The sequence below is a fragment of the Delphinus delphis genome, chromosome 14 (assembly GCF_949987515.2).
Source record: "Delphinus delphis chromosome 14, mDelDel1.2, whole genome shotgun sequence".
NCBI classification, from domain to species: domain Eukaryota; kingdom Metazoa; phylum Chordata; class Mammalia; order Artiodactyla; family Delphinidae; genus Delphinus; species Delphinus delphis.
Window position 1 is genome coordinate 73,873,774 of NC_082696.1, and position 16,678 is coordinate 73,890,451.

The 16,678-nt window shown below is 38.8% G+C and overlaps 1 protein-coding gene across 5 annotated transcripts in view; it reads right to left on the bottom strand.

Annotated features, from left to right (window-relative positions):
- Positions 1-16,678, bottom strand: part of BCKDHB (branched chain keto acid dehydrogenase E1 subunit beta) — a 287,088-nt gene that overhangs the window by 224,286 nt on the left and 46,124 nt on the right. For all 5 annotated transcript variants that reach the window (XM_060030308.1, XM_060030310.1, XM_060030307.1 and 2 more), the window contains exons 4-6: positions 15,652-15,785; positions 15,276-15,431; positions 12,738-12,846 (exon numbers count right to left, since the gene is read on the bottom strand). In XM_060030308.1, coding sequence (XP_059886291.1) covers positions 12,738-12,846; positions 15,276-15,431; positions 15,652-15,785 — 399 coding nt within the window. The remainder of the gene's footprint in view (positions 1-12,737; positions 12,847-15,275; positions 15,432-15,651; positions 15,786-16,678) is intronic.

The window sequence follows — 16,678 nt, forward strand, 5'->3', positions numbered from 1 at the left end:
GAAAAATAGCCATAATCCTTTAACCTGTATCCACACCCTTTGCACTGTGACTTTGCAGTTGTTCCCATGAAGAGATGGAATCTCTTTGCCCTCCTTCTGAACTTGGGCTGGTGTTGTGACTTGCTTCAGCCAACACACACTAGCAGAAGAGACTGTGTGCCAGCTCCTAGCCTATGACTCGAGAGCCTTGCATGCTTGTGCTTGGTCCCTTGTGACATCTGCTTCTACCGTGTGAACAAGTCCAAGCTAACCTGCTGGAGGATGAGAGACAGGAAGACCAAAGATCACCCACCACAGCTCCAGATACATGAGATAGCCCAACTAAGATCAGCAAATCCAACCCACACTTGACTTGCAACTCATGGCAGACCTATGATGGAGCCCAGGTGAAACCTGAACTATCCAGGTGAGTTCAGCCTGTATCACTGGCCTGTACATGAGCTGTACAGAAAGTTGATTTAAGCCAGTAAGTGGCTCGTTAAGCATCAAAGCTTGCCAGTAGAGCGTGCAATACCTTTATAATGAGAAAAATTAATCTTTTTTAAGAAAGTAATGTGAGGCATTGCTAACCACTTAACTATAATGTTGTTTACACTGAAATATTAAAATATCTTATTTTCAATAGGTATATATCTTTTTAATTGAAAAAAAGAGAAGAAAACTAAAGTACCTCAACAGGGTAATTAAATTCCTTTTTTTCAATAGGTGTATATCTTTTTAATTGGAAAAAAAAAAAGAAAACTAAAGTACCTCAACAGGGTAATTAAATTCCTTTGGAGTTCCAAGTTGCATTTAGCAAACCTTAATGCTGCCGTCATATATACAGTTAAATAGCTGATATAAAAATAGATATTTTCATCACATGTTAAAGAAATGATAGAACTAAGTTATCCTTGGAAGGCACATCCACCACCAGCAGCGCTGACTGAGAACTTTCACTGTGCCAGTATCGTTACATCTACTCATTTCATCTTTAAGTCAACTTGATAAGATAGGTATTATCATTCTCCTCATTGTACAGCTGAGCAAACTAAAACAGAGAGGTTAAGCAGCTTGCCAAAAGTCACCTAACTAGTAAGTAGTGGAGTCAGTACTTCAAACTCAGTCAGGCTGGTTCCAAAATCTTCAATCTTAACCACTTTAATTGACGGCCCCAAGAATCGACAGTCTGGGAAAAAGAGAAACCAGACTGACCACCTAATGTGTCTGAACATAAAGAAAACACGAGATTATGTTGAGGAGATTAAGAACTATATTAGTAACGGAAACATGAGAAATCAAGCAAATGAAAAGAGAAGGAAGAGAAAAAAGCATTTCAGAGAAAACAGAGTTGTATACCAAAGTGGAAATAAAAGAATGCATTTTTTTTGGCTCAGTTGTGCATCACACCAATATAGTAATAGCAATGGAACCGCTAAGTAATGATCTGATCCAAAATTACACTATAACTCTATAGAGATGTTTTTTAAAGTTTGGATATTGTGAAGAGGAGGAATGGCACATGCTGGGGGAAAGGAGTTTAATTAAAAATAGCTAAATTCTAGTAAGAAGTTAAAATAATAATGCCTAAAATTGTAAAAAGCAGTGTAAGCAAATTAGTTATAAATATGATGATATATTACAAGAAACTACTAGAAATGATTGCCTGTGGGGAGAGAAGCATGGATTTGGTAAAGGCTGAGGTATGGAACTACTATTTTTGGTTACATTATTTGCTTTTTTAAGTTCTGTGTATCATTTTAATTTCAAAGCTAGCAAATGTAACAAATGAATTTTCTCTCCTTGCTGGATGGAACTTAATTCTTGTCAGTGAGCATGCCGTTCTAGCTTGCACAAAAATAATGTGTTAATGATGCCTACCAAAAAAAATTTAAAATAGAAAATACAAATTCGCTTTCTGTGTACACTGATACTTGGCAAAAATATTTTTAAAGTCTTCTACCATTCAAAAACTACTTAAAGCAATTTTCTTCTCTTCAGAATGTATGAATTCATATATAATTCATGTATTTGCTAAAAAAAATAAAACAGAATGAAAAAACCCTCAATATCCTTATGACCTATTTTTGCCTAAAAGAGTAGAGTAAATTCAGGAAATAAGGCAGCACAGGCTTTTAGTCTTACTTCTCACTAGAAGAACCACAGATGAAAGCCATATTTACTTCAGTATCACTGATGTCCTGAATCATTCAATTATAAAATCAAAAAGTTCAAAAGACATACAGGAACAGCTTCTCCACAAGACGCCTACATCTGATAATGTCACTGACTCATTCTTTTTGAATCATAGCTAGTTTGTACATTTTTGACACTGTCTAGATTGCTCTTCCTTATCTACCTTTTCTAAATATCCCTCTGCCACTTTTTAAAAGTTTAATTGCATTTACTTATTTATTTATTTTTATATTTTATTCATTTTTGGCTGCATTGGGTCTTCGCCGCTGTGCGGGCTTTCTCTAGTTGCAGCTAGCGGGGGCTACACTTCGCTGCTGTGCGCAGGCCTCTCACTGCGGTGGCCTCTCCCGTTGCGAAGCACGGGCTCTAGGCGCGCGGGCCTCAGTAGTTGTGGCACGCGGGCTCGGTAGTTGTGGCTCGCGGGTTCCAGAGCGCAGGCTCAGCAGCTGTGGCACACGGGCCCAGTCGCTCCACAGCATGTGGGATCCTCCTGGACCAGGGCTCGAACCCGTGTTCTCTGCATTGGCAGGCGGATTCCCAACCACTGAGCCACCAGGGAAGTCCCTAATTGCATTTAAATGTCATCATTAGAATAAGCGATCCAGAAGTACTATTTAGTTACTTTTTCTTTCTAAATTTAGAAGGTACAAGTTTTATATCTATTGTATATTTGAGGTAAGCAGAAACGAAATTTGAGAAAATTGCTCTGTAAAGAATGGATGATTGACCTCTTTTTACTTTCATCTTTGTAGTTTGTAAAGTGAATGGCTGAACTGAAGAAATCCTTTCTAAATGTTGTAGACTAGACATAGAGGAGAGTGACCACAGCACAGATATTTGAACATAGAACAGTATATGGGGACCAGGTCCAAAAATGAGGGGTCAGATAGGTCGAGAAGAGCTGTGACAGGGACAAATGATTTCACCCCCTCTCTCTGAAATGCAGACAGACTACATTTCTCAGCTGCCCTTGCCTCTAGCTGGGGACATAAGACTAAGTCCCTTAATGATAGCACAGAGCAAAGGCTCCCAAACCACACCTGTGGCCACAATGTACTGTGTCATGTGGTTTTTATACCTTTCTAAGAAGAAAATTAATCCTATGCCAATGGAGAAGTTAATGCAGTCAGTACATGGTCAAACTTTGGACTATATACTACAGGAGGGATTCACCGCCTTAATGAATGGCTATCGATAGCATATATTTCCGTTCAATCACAAAATGGATCATTTTAATTCTGCAGGAATTTTTTTTTTTTAAGTAGCATATTTCTTGGCATGAAACTAAGACACTGGAGCAAATTGTTTCATTGATGCCCTCCACTCAACAGTGTTTAAATAGGATGTAAAATAGGGTAACCTTAGAAAGAAGGCTGCCTCTGGGGTCAGAACATCTTGGTTTAAAACCTAACTCTATCACTCATTCCTCTGTGAACAAGTTTCTTAAACTCTCTCAACTTCAGTTTCAGGATAATACCACCTGGCAGAGGTTTTGTGACAATTAAATGGAACCATCTGTGCCATACATACCCAATACCTGACTCTAGACTGTCTGGGTTTGAATCCTATTTGTGTGGATTTGGGCAAATTGTTTAACTTCTCTAATCCTCAGGTTCCTCATGGACAAAATCGTGATAGTAACAGAATTTCTGGCAAGGCTGTTGCATTAAATGAAATAGTCCATTAGCCTATACAATATAGTGCTGTGTCTAGTACAGAAGCGTTAAAAAAAAGTGCAGGGCTTCCCTGGTGGCTCAGTGGTTGAGAGTCCGCCTGCCAATGCAGGGGACATGGGTTCGTGCCCCGGTCCGGGAAGATCCCACATGAGCCATGGCCGCTGAGCCTGCGCGTCCAGAGTCTATGCTCCGAAACGGGAGAGGCCACAACAGTGAGAGGCCCGAGCTTACCGCAAAAAAAAAAAAAAAAAAAAAGTGCATAAACACTAGGCAAATACGCAAATACACACATGGATTATCTCACTTAATCCTCTCAACTTTATGAAGTAATAAGTACTATTATAAACACATGGGCATCCTGCTTTAGCATTAGGACAAAAGTAGCATTTATATCAATCTACGAAAGGCTGCCATTTATTTTGCTAATCCAACGGGGTGGGGGGGGGGACAAGATGACAGATTAGATTCGTCAAGGTTACCTGTTTTATCAGCGAAATCGACAGAAGACTGAAACACAAAGGAGGTTCAACTTATAATGAGATTAAAGAGAAGGACCTGGGGGAAACTCCTTAGTCAAATTAAGATTCAAGAAATAAGGAACCGGGCTTCCCTGGTGGCACAGTGGTTAAGAATCCACCTGCTAATGCAGGGGACACGGGTTTGAGACCTGGTCCGGGAAGATCCCACATGCCACGGAGCAACTAAGCCCATGCGCCACAACTACTGAGCCTGCGTGACACAACTACTGAAGCCCACGTGCCTAGAGCCTGTGCTCCGCAACAAGAGAAGCCACCGCAATGAGAAGCCTGCACACCACAAGGAAGAGTAGCCCCTGCTGGCCGCAACTAGAGAAAGCCCGCACGCAACAACAAAGAGCCAACGCAGCCGAAAATAAATAAAAGAAATTAAAAAAAAAAAAGAAAGAAAGAAAGAAGGAACCCAGAGAACCTTAGGAACTAACCTAAAGAATGGGAATGGCGAGGATTTCCACTTTGGGTGTCTATTTCTCTCCCTTCCTCTCATCCACAGCGAACATGCATGCTTGACCTTGCAGCTAGCGGGGGCTACTTCTCTTCTACTAGAGACCATCGTTTACCAAGTGGCAGGGGACGTGGCTGCAGTCCCATGTCACCCCAGACAAACCGCCTGCAGAAAGTGCAGCCTTGTCTCCACATAGAAAGTCCCAGAAGAGAAGTCAGAATAGCTGGGCTGGAGCCACATAGCCACTCCCCGAGATGATGGAGGTCAGATAAGACAGCTGGCAGCCCCTTCAGAACCAAATGGAGTGGACCCAGAACAGTGCCCATGGGAGGACTGTGCCCCACAAAGAAAATAAAGGACTTATAATAGATGCTGAAAAATTAACTACTGGGAGAGACCTGTGCACACAACCTCAAGCTAAAGCCTTGGGTAACTGTGACTCTCTATAACGGAACCAGTCTTGAACAGGATTTAGTGATATAAACGATATAGGTAAAAATTATACGTTAGGAGAAAATTCACCTTTGAGTTAGCAAGTTACCTTTTTTTGGATGCCTAATACTTTAGCTTCCTAAGGAACTCCTTACCTAGTATCCTTTAAATACTTTACTGCAGGAATCAAGGAGAGAATACAATTCCAGACTTGGGAAAATACCATCTTAATGAGGTTGCTGGAGGGGAAAATACGTAATAGCTGAGGCTTCCCTGAAATATTTCCAACTGCATCAATCTAGTTCTGATTGTAAAGAGTAAGAGTGGCAACTGCTAGGGAATTACTTTTCTGTCAGTAAAATTCTATTAATGAGCATTATTAGGAATCGCGCTCAACTCTGTTCCTTAGATATATTTACACTTTCTCACTGTCCCTTCATACTCAACATCTTTCCTATTTTCCTACTCTTCGTTTCTCTAGACTACATTCTGGTAAATTTTTTTGACCTTGTCTTCTAGTTTACCAGTTCTTCCTTTCTCTGTTTATAATTTCTGGTTAAACCAGAGATTTTTTTTCTTTCATTTATTATTTTTCTTTACTAAACACTCCATTCTGTTCTTCAGATTTGCTAGTCTACTGCTTATATTCTCAAGTGCCTCCTTTTTTGATGTGACGCCTACTTTTCTGCAGTGTCTATATGCTGGTTCTAATATCCGAAGTCTTGAGGGGCCTGTATGTATCTTCCTTTCCTTGTCCTTACTCAAGGGGACTCTATCTTCTTTGTGGAACTCTACCTGTAGGACTATTCTGAGGCCTGACTTGAAGTGACTCCAGAGAGGATTTTGTTACCTCCTGACAGCTCTCTTGGGCTCCAACAACCTGGAACCACTTAAATTAAATTACCTGCTTAAGAGTTTTCACACCACACTTATGGGCACATATTGAAATTGTAATCCTGCGTAAGGGTCATATTGTGATCAGAATTCTTAGAGATTTCTTCTTTTCTCTCCACCAGCATAAAGTCAAGACAGGTAATGTTTCTTCCTGCCACTTCTGTACTTCACACCGTGGATGTGGCACGTGGAGTCCCACCTTTAAGCAAGGGCTCCTGGTACATTCTCTACCTAAAGTAGGTCCTGGACTTTGTCTCCTGTCCCCACTGTTCCATGGAGTCATCAGAGCAAAAGCTCAATGCTTCCAGGACCAGGCAAATACCTTCTGGAAGATTTGGGCATTCGCTTCTATCCCAGGGTTCTGAGGTTCACTTATTTCAAGACTCCAGAGTCCTAACTTCCAAGCCAGCTCTGTACACATTTAAAATAAACAAACAAACAGGGGTGGGATGAATTAGGAGACGGGGATTGACATATATACACTACTATGTATAAAAGAGATAACTAATGAGAACCTACTGTATAGCACAGAGAACTCTACTCAATGCTCTGTGGTGACCTAAATGGGAAGGAAACACGAAAAAGAGGGGATATATGTATACGTAGAGCTGATTCACTTTGCTGTACAGCAGAAAGTAACACAACATTGTAAAGCAACTATACTCCAATAAAAATTAATAAAAACAAACACACACACACACACACACACACACACACGTACACACCTTTTATTGCAGGGTATCTACCACTCCTCCATTACTACCAGACAAAGAAGTCTTACTCTACACTTACTCTTGACCCCTCCCTCTTCTTTCCCCTTCTTAAATTTACTTAGACACAAATATTTCATACGATCTAACAAATTTCTAACCCATCTTTGTCTGCTAATTAAGCCCCCACCATTTCTTGGACAGGCTGTTCAAACAGCCTCCTAGCTGTTTAAAGCATCTCCTATCAAAGCAATCTTTTTCTCACACTAAGCCTTGGCGGTGGTGAGAGATGGACGGAAGTTCCAGACTGCCCCCTGGGCTCTATCCATCCAAGCAGGTTCTAGTTTGTCCTGGCTCTGCCTTGCTTCATGTCCATCTTCCCTTCCCAACACTCTGTCCTGCAAACTTCAAGATATAGCACCAAACACAGAAACAACAACCTTTCATGGACTATTTAGCTTCTACAACTGCATATATTATATATAAATATAATACCTTCTAGTGTTTTGCTTCTGATCAAACCCTGACTGATAGAGCAGTATACAGAGATCTGTCTCACTTCTTTAAAGACCTGCAGCGCAATCCATCAAAAGAATGTAGTTTAATTTACTCAACCAAGCCCAAATCCCCTAGTGATGGACGAATGGGTTATTTCCAGTCCTTGTTCTTAAAAATGGTGCTATAATGAACAGTAACATTTTCTCAGACTTTTATCACTGTATCTCTGAAATAGATTCCTAAAAGTAGACTATGAGCCAAACCATATTACTCCTAAGAGTTCTATCCCCTCCTTAAAATGTGTAACTTCTGGGCTTCCCTGGTGGCGCAGTGGTTGAGAGTCCGCCTGCCGATGCAAAGGACGCAGGTTCGTGCCCCGGTCGGGGAAGATCCCACATGCCGCGGAGCGGCTGGGCCCGTGAGCCGTGGTTGCTGGCCTGCACGTCCGGAGCCTGTGCTCCACAACGGGAGAGGCCACAACAGTGAGAGGCCTGCGTACCTCAAAAAAAAAATAAAAATAATTTAAAAAATAAAAAATATATAAAAATTTAAAAATGTGTAACTTCTTTTGGAAACCACGCAAGCAACTGTGACAGAGATTGGTAGTTGTCAATATGTGTCTCCCATCACTGTGTAACAATAAAATTTTTAGTCTTTAGCCTAGTACCCAACTACTTTTTTTTTTTTTTTAAGATGTTGGGGGTAGGAGTTTTACTAATTATTTATTTTTGCTGTGTTGGGTCTTCATTTCTGTGCGAGGGCTTTCTCTAGTTGTGGCAAGTGGGGGCCACTCTTCATTGCGCTGCGCGGGCCTCTCACTATCGCGGCCTCTCTTGTTGCGGAGCACAGGCTCCAGACGCGCAGGCTCAGTAGCTGTGGCTCACGGGCCTAGTTGCTCCGCGGCATGTGGGATCCTCCCAGACCAGGGCTCAAACCCGTGTCCCCTGCATTAGCAGGCAGATTCTCAACCACTGCGCCACCAGGGAAGCCCCCAACTACTTTTTCAGCCTTCCTAGTGGTGAGGTGTGGCCCTGTAATTAAGTTCTGGCCAATGGGATGTAAGTAGATTTAATATGTGCAACTTCCAAGTCATTCTTTAAAGAGAAGATGACTCCCTTTCCCCTTCCACCTCCCTTTCCCCTTCCACCTCCCTCACCCCTTCCTGGTGGCTGGAATGTATATGTGATGTTGGGAGTGGAGCATCCATCTGGGACCATGTTGAAGACAATAGAGAAACCAGACAGAAGGTCCCTGGTACCTTGATGACTAAGGCACCACTGCACTGCCAACCAGGATGTTTATGTGAGAGAAAGATAAATTTCCATTGTACTTAAGGTCTTATAATGGGTTTTATTGTTAGCCTAGTTTTTTGAAATTGGATAACTCATAACTATATCTATCTATGTATTTAAGATACTATTCCATAAATAAAATGAGGACTTAAATGCATAGATTTTATAAACATTGCCTTAGGCTACTTAAAAGTTAGCTTTTATGGCCTTCCTTATACTTGACCATGTCGCATTTAGTTAAGATTACTGGATAATTAACGTAAATGAGCTATTATGCAATAAACACAACTCCCATTTTTACAAGGAATTATCAGCATCGTGTTTGTAATATAAGAATATACATCTATATTTATTACTTTGTGAATTTTCCCAACATGAACTTTAAAAAAAAAATTTAAATGTAAAGGTTCACATCTTTAGTCTCCTCTGTTTTGACTATTCCCAAATGTATGCTAGAAATTCAAGACGAATGAATGTCAGAAAAAAAGTCAGTCTATTTGAATGGATAAAGAAAATGTGGTACATATACACAATGTAATATTACTCAGCCATAAAAAGGAACGAAATTGGGTCATTTGTAGAGACGTGGATGGACCTAGAGACTGTTACACAGAGTGAAGTAAGTCACAAAGAGAAAAAGCAAATAACATTCATTAACGCATATATGTGGAATCTAGAAAAATGATACAGATGAACCGGTTTGCAAGGCAGAAATAGAGACACAGATGTAGAGAACAAATGTACGGACACCAAGGGGGGAAGGGGGCATGGGATGAATTGGGAGATTGGGATTGACATATATACACTAATATGTATAAAATAGATAACTAATGAGAACCTGCTGTATAGCACAGGGAACTCCACTTCACTGTACAATAGAAACTAACACAACATTGTAAAACAACTATACCCCAATTAAAATAAATAATAAAGTCAGTCTGTTAAGTTAGTGTTTGTGGATACTACAAGTCTTCCTATTATTAGCACTTAGAAATTATCAGGCTACTCCGATCTTTTAAATGAATCTAAAGCACCTTCTTTTATTTATTGGACTCTGTCAATACAGAAACGTCTTCCACAAAGCACAATAATCCAGATTATTGAATCAAAATACACCATTCCGTTCTACATCATTCCAAACAACTTTAATTTTGGAGTTTCCTCCACCAGTGCAAAGCAGATCTGAGAGATGAACAGACCGAGCTAGAGAAAAGGGGGCTGCACGCAGGCAGCAACTGCAGAATCAACGTGAGAACGTTCAGAGCCCCTGTTCACATCCCCGTCCCCACAAAAGAGCAGAAACCAAAATATGGCCAGCTGCAAGATACGGATTTGAACCAGAGGCCAAGGCTAAGAAAACTATGGGTTAAAAGAAGATGTGGCACATATATACAATGGAATATTACTCAGCCATAAAAAGAAACGAAATTGAGCTATTTGTAATGAGGTGGATAGACCTAGAGTCTGTCATACAGAGTGAAGTAAGTCAGAAAGAGAAAGACAAATACCGTATGCTAACACATATATATGGAATTTAAGAAAAAAAAAAATGTCATGAAGAACCTAGGGGTAAGACAGGAATAAAGACTCAGACCTACTAGAGAATGGACTTGAGGATATGGGGAGGGGGAAGGGTAAGCTGTGACAAAGTGAGTGGCATGGACATACATACACTACCAAACGTAAAATAGATAGCTAGTGGGAAGCAGCCACATAGCACAGGGAGATCAGCTCGATGCTTTGTAACCACCTGGAGGGGTGGGATGGGAGGGTGAGAGGGAGGGAGATGCAAGAGGGAAGAGATATGGGAACATATGTATAACTGATTCACTTTGTTATAAAGCAGAAACTAACACACCATTGTAAAGCAATTATACTCCAATAAAAAAAAAAAGCATCCTGAATTCTACATAAGAACCAAGAATTATAAAAAATAAACGGAGATAGTTATTGCTTTAGAACTGACGTTATGCACTGGTTCTCAAAAGTTAGTATGAGTCAGAAGCACCTGGAAGGCTGTGAAGACAGAATGAGCTGGGCCGTCCCCAGGGGTTCTGATTCAGTAGGTCTTGAACTGACTGAGGCCTGACAGCCTGCATTTCTCATTAGCTCCCACAGTGCTCCTGCTGCTGGCACAGGGATCAAGCTTGATAACCACCTGGAGAACACTCCTATAAGGATTTCAGTGGCTAACTCTTTTCCAAGCCTACTTTCTTCGGCAGAGAAATTCTCTAGCTATGAAATAAACTCTTTTTTAGTCTTTACTGGGACAAGAAAAGATTCAGTTAAGAATCCCTGAAATGACACATAAACAATCACAGGGAAAAAGCTGAAAAACTTCTGAGCCTCGATCCTCATCAGGGTCTTTCATAATCTCTCCCAGGGCCACACCTACAACAAATTTCTCAAGCTCATTCTCTTAGCTGGAATTCTATAACATTAAACATTTCCCTCACCAATCCTGATATCAAAATCCGGAGCAAAGTGAATAGTACTTTTCCAAATGTTACTTAGTCCCCATTTATTAAAAACTGGGAAAAAAAAAAAAAAAACCTGTATTAATTGATTAGCTTGAATTGGTTGGCCTTACAAATATAGTACTTATAGGGTATTCATAGTAATTAGAAATCAAATAGCTACTCAGTATATAACATTGGTGTTTTCCTTTTCACCTCAAGCTTATAAATTCTTTTGTTATTTTTTATTGCATAATGGGATATAGATAACTATAGAGTTCCCCCAAAATGTAGAGATTCAATTTAAAGTATGCTTAAATGAAGAGCAACTGGAACTCTGATAAATTTCCCACAGAAATGCAAAATGGCATAACCACTTAGAAAAAGTCTTCAGTAGATTCTTATAACATTCAATCTGCTCTGACACATCAATTCTATTCCTGGATGTTTATCGCCAAAAACAAAAAGAAAGAAACAGTATGTTCACAAAAACACTCGTGTAAGAATGTCTCTAGCAGCCTTGTACAAAATAGGCAAAAACTGAAAACAATGATCATTTGTCCATCAACAGGGGAAGGGATAAACTGTGATATATTCATACAGTGCAAATGCTACTCAGCAATGAAAAAGGAATAAACCACTGATACAAGCAACAACATGAATGAATCTCAAAACCATTAGGCTGAGCAAAAGAAGGCAAACACAAAAGAATATACACAGCACAGTATGACTTATATGAGGGCCCAAAGCATACGCAACTAATCCATGCTGAAAGCGATCAGAAAGTGGCGATCAGAAAGTTTGGGGTAGGAAGAATGGATCGGCAGAGAAGAGGCAGGAAGGAGCTTCCTGGAGCAATGAAAGTTTTCCAGTCTTGTTTTACATAGTAGTTACATGGATGTAGAGGACTGTCAAATCTATCCAACTGAACACTTACAATCTCTGCATATGTATTTAAATGTACGTAATTCACATCACAATAAAACAAAATGTTTTAAGCCTAACTATTCGAGGAAAAGAGTGGTTTGCCAAAGCACCCTGAATTTGAAATAAAATACACTTTAGGCAGAATAAACAGTTTGATGTTTAAAAGTCCATTATGGCTGATAAAGAAGCAATGATAGATGAGTGTTTACAGAATTATGATTCTGAGCTAGAAAGAGGGTGATCAAACATTTCAGTTTGCCTTAGACACTCATCCCAGGGTAGACCTGATGTTACAAAACTAATAGTGCCCCCTTCACTATCAAAGGAATCCTAATTTAGATGAAGACCTACAAGGACACCTTAGCTAAAAGGACATTTGATATTATTTAGTACCTTTTCCACTCAACCCACATCTACTTAGCATCTACTATGTAGCCAAACATAGTCCCTACTTTCTGGCTACCACTTCACATTGCTTCCCTGTTTCCAAAATTAAAATTTAAATAGCTAGATGGATTTTCTCTAAAGTTAACTTAAAATATACAGCTGAGGACAAACTAAATATAGAAGACAACAGAATTTTTTTTTCTACAGGGAAATATAAATCAAGCTTATGAAAGAAAAATTATAATTTTGAGCTATGCAAAACAAAATGTATAAAGATGTTCATAAATATAAAATAAAGGAAAAATTTACCTGCTGCCCTGTAAAGTATTTTAGGTTCAAAAAATATGCAAGGATTTTTATCCTCTATGCATGACAAAAGAAGTCCCTTGGCCTGGAAAGGGCTTCTGGGTATAACCACCTGCAAAAACAGATTTTTTTTTAAGACAAGTTCAGTGAAAATGAATCCCAGTAAACTCACATACAAGGGTTGATATTTAAATAACCAATTGTTACTAATTAAATATAGAAATCTTGTATTTTTAGACTAATTACCATTTGTCATAAAATTCACATATTGTCCAAAATGATCCCATTTGTTCCACAAATATTTATCAGATGCCCACCATATTCTGGTAATTAAGATACTGCTATTCTCTCAAGGAGTTAAACTGGCATATACATAAAAAATAAAAGGAAACCACAAAGAGCACTCATCAAAACAAAAAAGTAAATTTGTCAATATCTTCCTGTATTTACTTATAAAGAAATCTTTTCTACTAATATCCAACTGGTACTTTTCAAAGGCATGCAACTCTCTTCTCCAATTTTAAGATGCCAAAATCTCCTCCTTTCCCATGAAAAATCTGGCCTTCATTTCCTAAGTGGAAAAATAATCCACTGAACTTTATGATCCAGGTAATATAATGTGCAGTTACTGCAAAGCTAAAAGAAAAGTGTGGACGTTGCACATTTCCAGTTGGGGAAAGGGCTCAGGACCTTCTTGAGAATGAGACTGATAACGAGGAAGATGATGGTAATAACAGCAGGTGGCATACGTGTTAACTGTTGATTAATCCACTATGTGGATTAATTCATGTTCATAGCAACCCCATGAAGTAGCAATTATTATTTTCCCCAATTTAGAAATAGAGACTGGGGCCTAAAGAGAGACAAGTAGCCTGCCCAAGGTTACCTCGATTGCTAAAGCAAGGATTCTTGCCTGTTCTGACTGACCAAGCTCTTAATTTCTACACCATTTTGCCTCAAATCACAAACTCTTGTCCAGTTTAATGATTGTTAAATAACTACATAAAGATGTTATTACACAGGAAGAGTTATCATTAAAATAAACCTGAATTTATCACAAAGACTCAAATAAGATTCCTTGAAGCAAACTATATTTGGCTTTCAAAATCATTTTTATACCATTTTATTGAAGAATTTTTATTTAAAAAGTAAAATAACACAAATCTCACTATTTTCCGAAAAGAGACTGTTAAATACATTGCTCATCATAGCACACAATGTCTTTATCTTATGTTCCTATTTTAGTTTTTATTCAGCTGCTTTCTTCATGTATTTATTTTTAGCCTTTTGTACTATATGTGTATTCTCATTTGGGATAAAATAAAAGAGAAAGCATGGGGGGAGAGAGGTAGGGGTGAGAGAAAAGAACTGCTCTCAAAAATACCGGGTAACATCATAAACATTAAATGTGAATCAATCTTCAGCTCAAGCACAAAAATAACTGTTGCCTCAAATGTGGTTTTTGTCCCAACCTACCATTTCTAGCTTACATTGAAAAATTATGCAACCCCTACTTAACTACAAAATTTTACAACTTTGATCTGGTAGAAAAAACAATAAAACATAGACATACTTACAAATGACTCATGTTATCAAAAACCAGACATAAAGCTCTGGGTAGAAATATCTATGAGTTTTTATACTGATTCCCTGGAAAGCTCTTCAGAAAATAGAAAAGAAGATAATGTAAAAAATTAAGACATAAAATAAGCAAAAAATATATATATTTTTAAACAAAAGACCCAAGCTGTTGTGGAAGACCTAAGATTATTGTGGAAGGCTGTAAAAGGCAGATGCTTCAAAATTAATTGCTTGAGCAAGTATTACGTTACCCTGGACTGGAAAACATACCTAGGTAACCAAGTCTTCTGTCGGTCTATTTAAAAGTAAGAAATAGACTAAAAGCAAAATTTTATTCCTGTGACTTTGAGGTAAATATGCACTAAGCAGTAGACTTATTAAAATTACTCCAGAATCAACTGTTAAGTGAGAAAGCCCCATTAGAAAGAAACCAAGCTTTCTGCTCAAATGGAATTTGCAAGTAAGGCCTTTTTGCTGAACAAATCTGTGAAACTTGCCAGAGACTGATAGGAATGTATAACTTGACAAATGTAGGAATGTATAACTTGATTGATAGGAATGTATAACTGTCAGTTTCATTTTTCATGTCTTGGTAATATATGTTATTTTGATAAATAAAGATGATTTCTATCACAAAAAAAAAAACAAAAAGAAAGAAAGAAGGAGAGCTTTGAAAGAGATGGAAGATAAACTATGTTCTTGGTTTTATTATTTGAAGTCTATGAAATTCACATCGGGGTAACGCCAGTGCTGCTTCAAGGAAAATATTCTATAAACCTGGATGGTGGCTGCTTAATCTAAATGAAATAAAAGCTCTCCTTCTTAAAAACAATTAAGTTCACATAAATTCCAAAAATCCTGATTGCTTTTCTCTAGATAACCATATTAGTTAATAGTAATCGAATGAACCAAAACAGAAACATCAAATGGAGAGCAAATAAAGTACATAAGTGAGAATACCTTGATTCCTGGGCAGTGGGCAAAAAAAGCTTCAGGACTCTGGGAATGGTAGAGAGCCCCATGGCCGACACAGCCCCAAGGGGACCGGATGGTGAGGCTTCCACAATTAAAAAGATCCCCAGAGCGATAGCGATACTTGGCGGCTTCATTAACAATCTGAGGGGGAAAGAGAGAAGGGACATGTCACAATGAGTCCCTTTTCCCATCCATTTTCATAAGCCATTTTATTTGATCTTTAAATATATGTCCATAACAAAATAGCTCAAAGGTAACAAAAAGTTCCTAAGATAGGGGTCGGCAGAGTGGAGGTAATTCTTTAATACTTCACGGACTTCCCTTAGAAAGGCTCGATTATGGTAAAATGCAATCTTCTTACCTGATCAAAAGCAGGGAAAATATAATCTGCAAACTGAATTTCCGCAATGGCGGTAGCACCAGTGACTGCAATTCCAATTCCAAATCCAACAATTCCTTGTTCACACAATGGGGTATTAAAAACTCTATCTTTACCTACAAAAGAAAGGAAAGTCATCTTAATGTGACAAAAGGGAGTAATGTAATGCACAATACATCTGAAAATTCACTGAGTTAATAATGGTGAGATAGAAGAAAAAAGCATAGAATATGTGGATGAAACAGAAAAGAAATAGTACGATGGTTGGTTTCAATGCAAACATAGTAATTATATGAACTCTAAATAATCTAAATATCCTAATTAAAAGAAAGATTGTAACACTGGGATACAAGAAACCAAAACCTAACTACTGAAAAAAAAACACTCAAACGATAAAGATAAATGTAAAGAAAAGGAAGGAAAAAACGCACAATGGAAAACCTAACCAAAAGAAGTTGGTGTCACTACGTTAATTGCAGACAAAGTAGAGTTTAAGGGAAAAGGCATTACCAGAGATAAAGAGGGAAAATTCATACTGTTAAAGGGTTCAATTCATAAGGAGGATATAATTCCAAATTTATAGTCATCTAATAACACAAGCTCCAAATAAACAGAAAAAATTGACAGAATTAAGAGGATAAATAGATAAAATTCCCAATATAGTAGGAGATTTTCATGTACCAGTCTCACTGACAGAAAAAGCACACCAAAATAAAAAGTTAAGGGCTTCCCTGGTGGCGCAGTGGTTGAGAGTCCGCCTGCCGATGCAGGGGACATGGGTTCGTGCCCCGGTCCGGGAGGATCCCACGTGCCGTGGAGCGGCTGGGCCCGTGAGCCATGGCCGCTAAGCCTGCACATCCGGAGCCTGTGCTCCACAACGGAAGAGGCCACAGCAGTGAGAGGCCCGCGCACCGCAATAAATAAATAAATAAATAAAAAGTTTAAAACTATTGAACATTTGAACATGATTAACAAACATAACCTAATTGACACAGTACACCTGAGAACT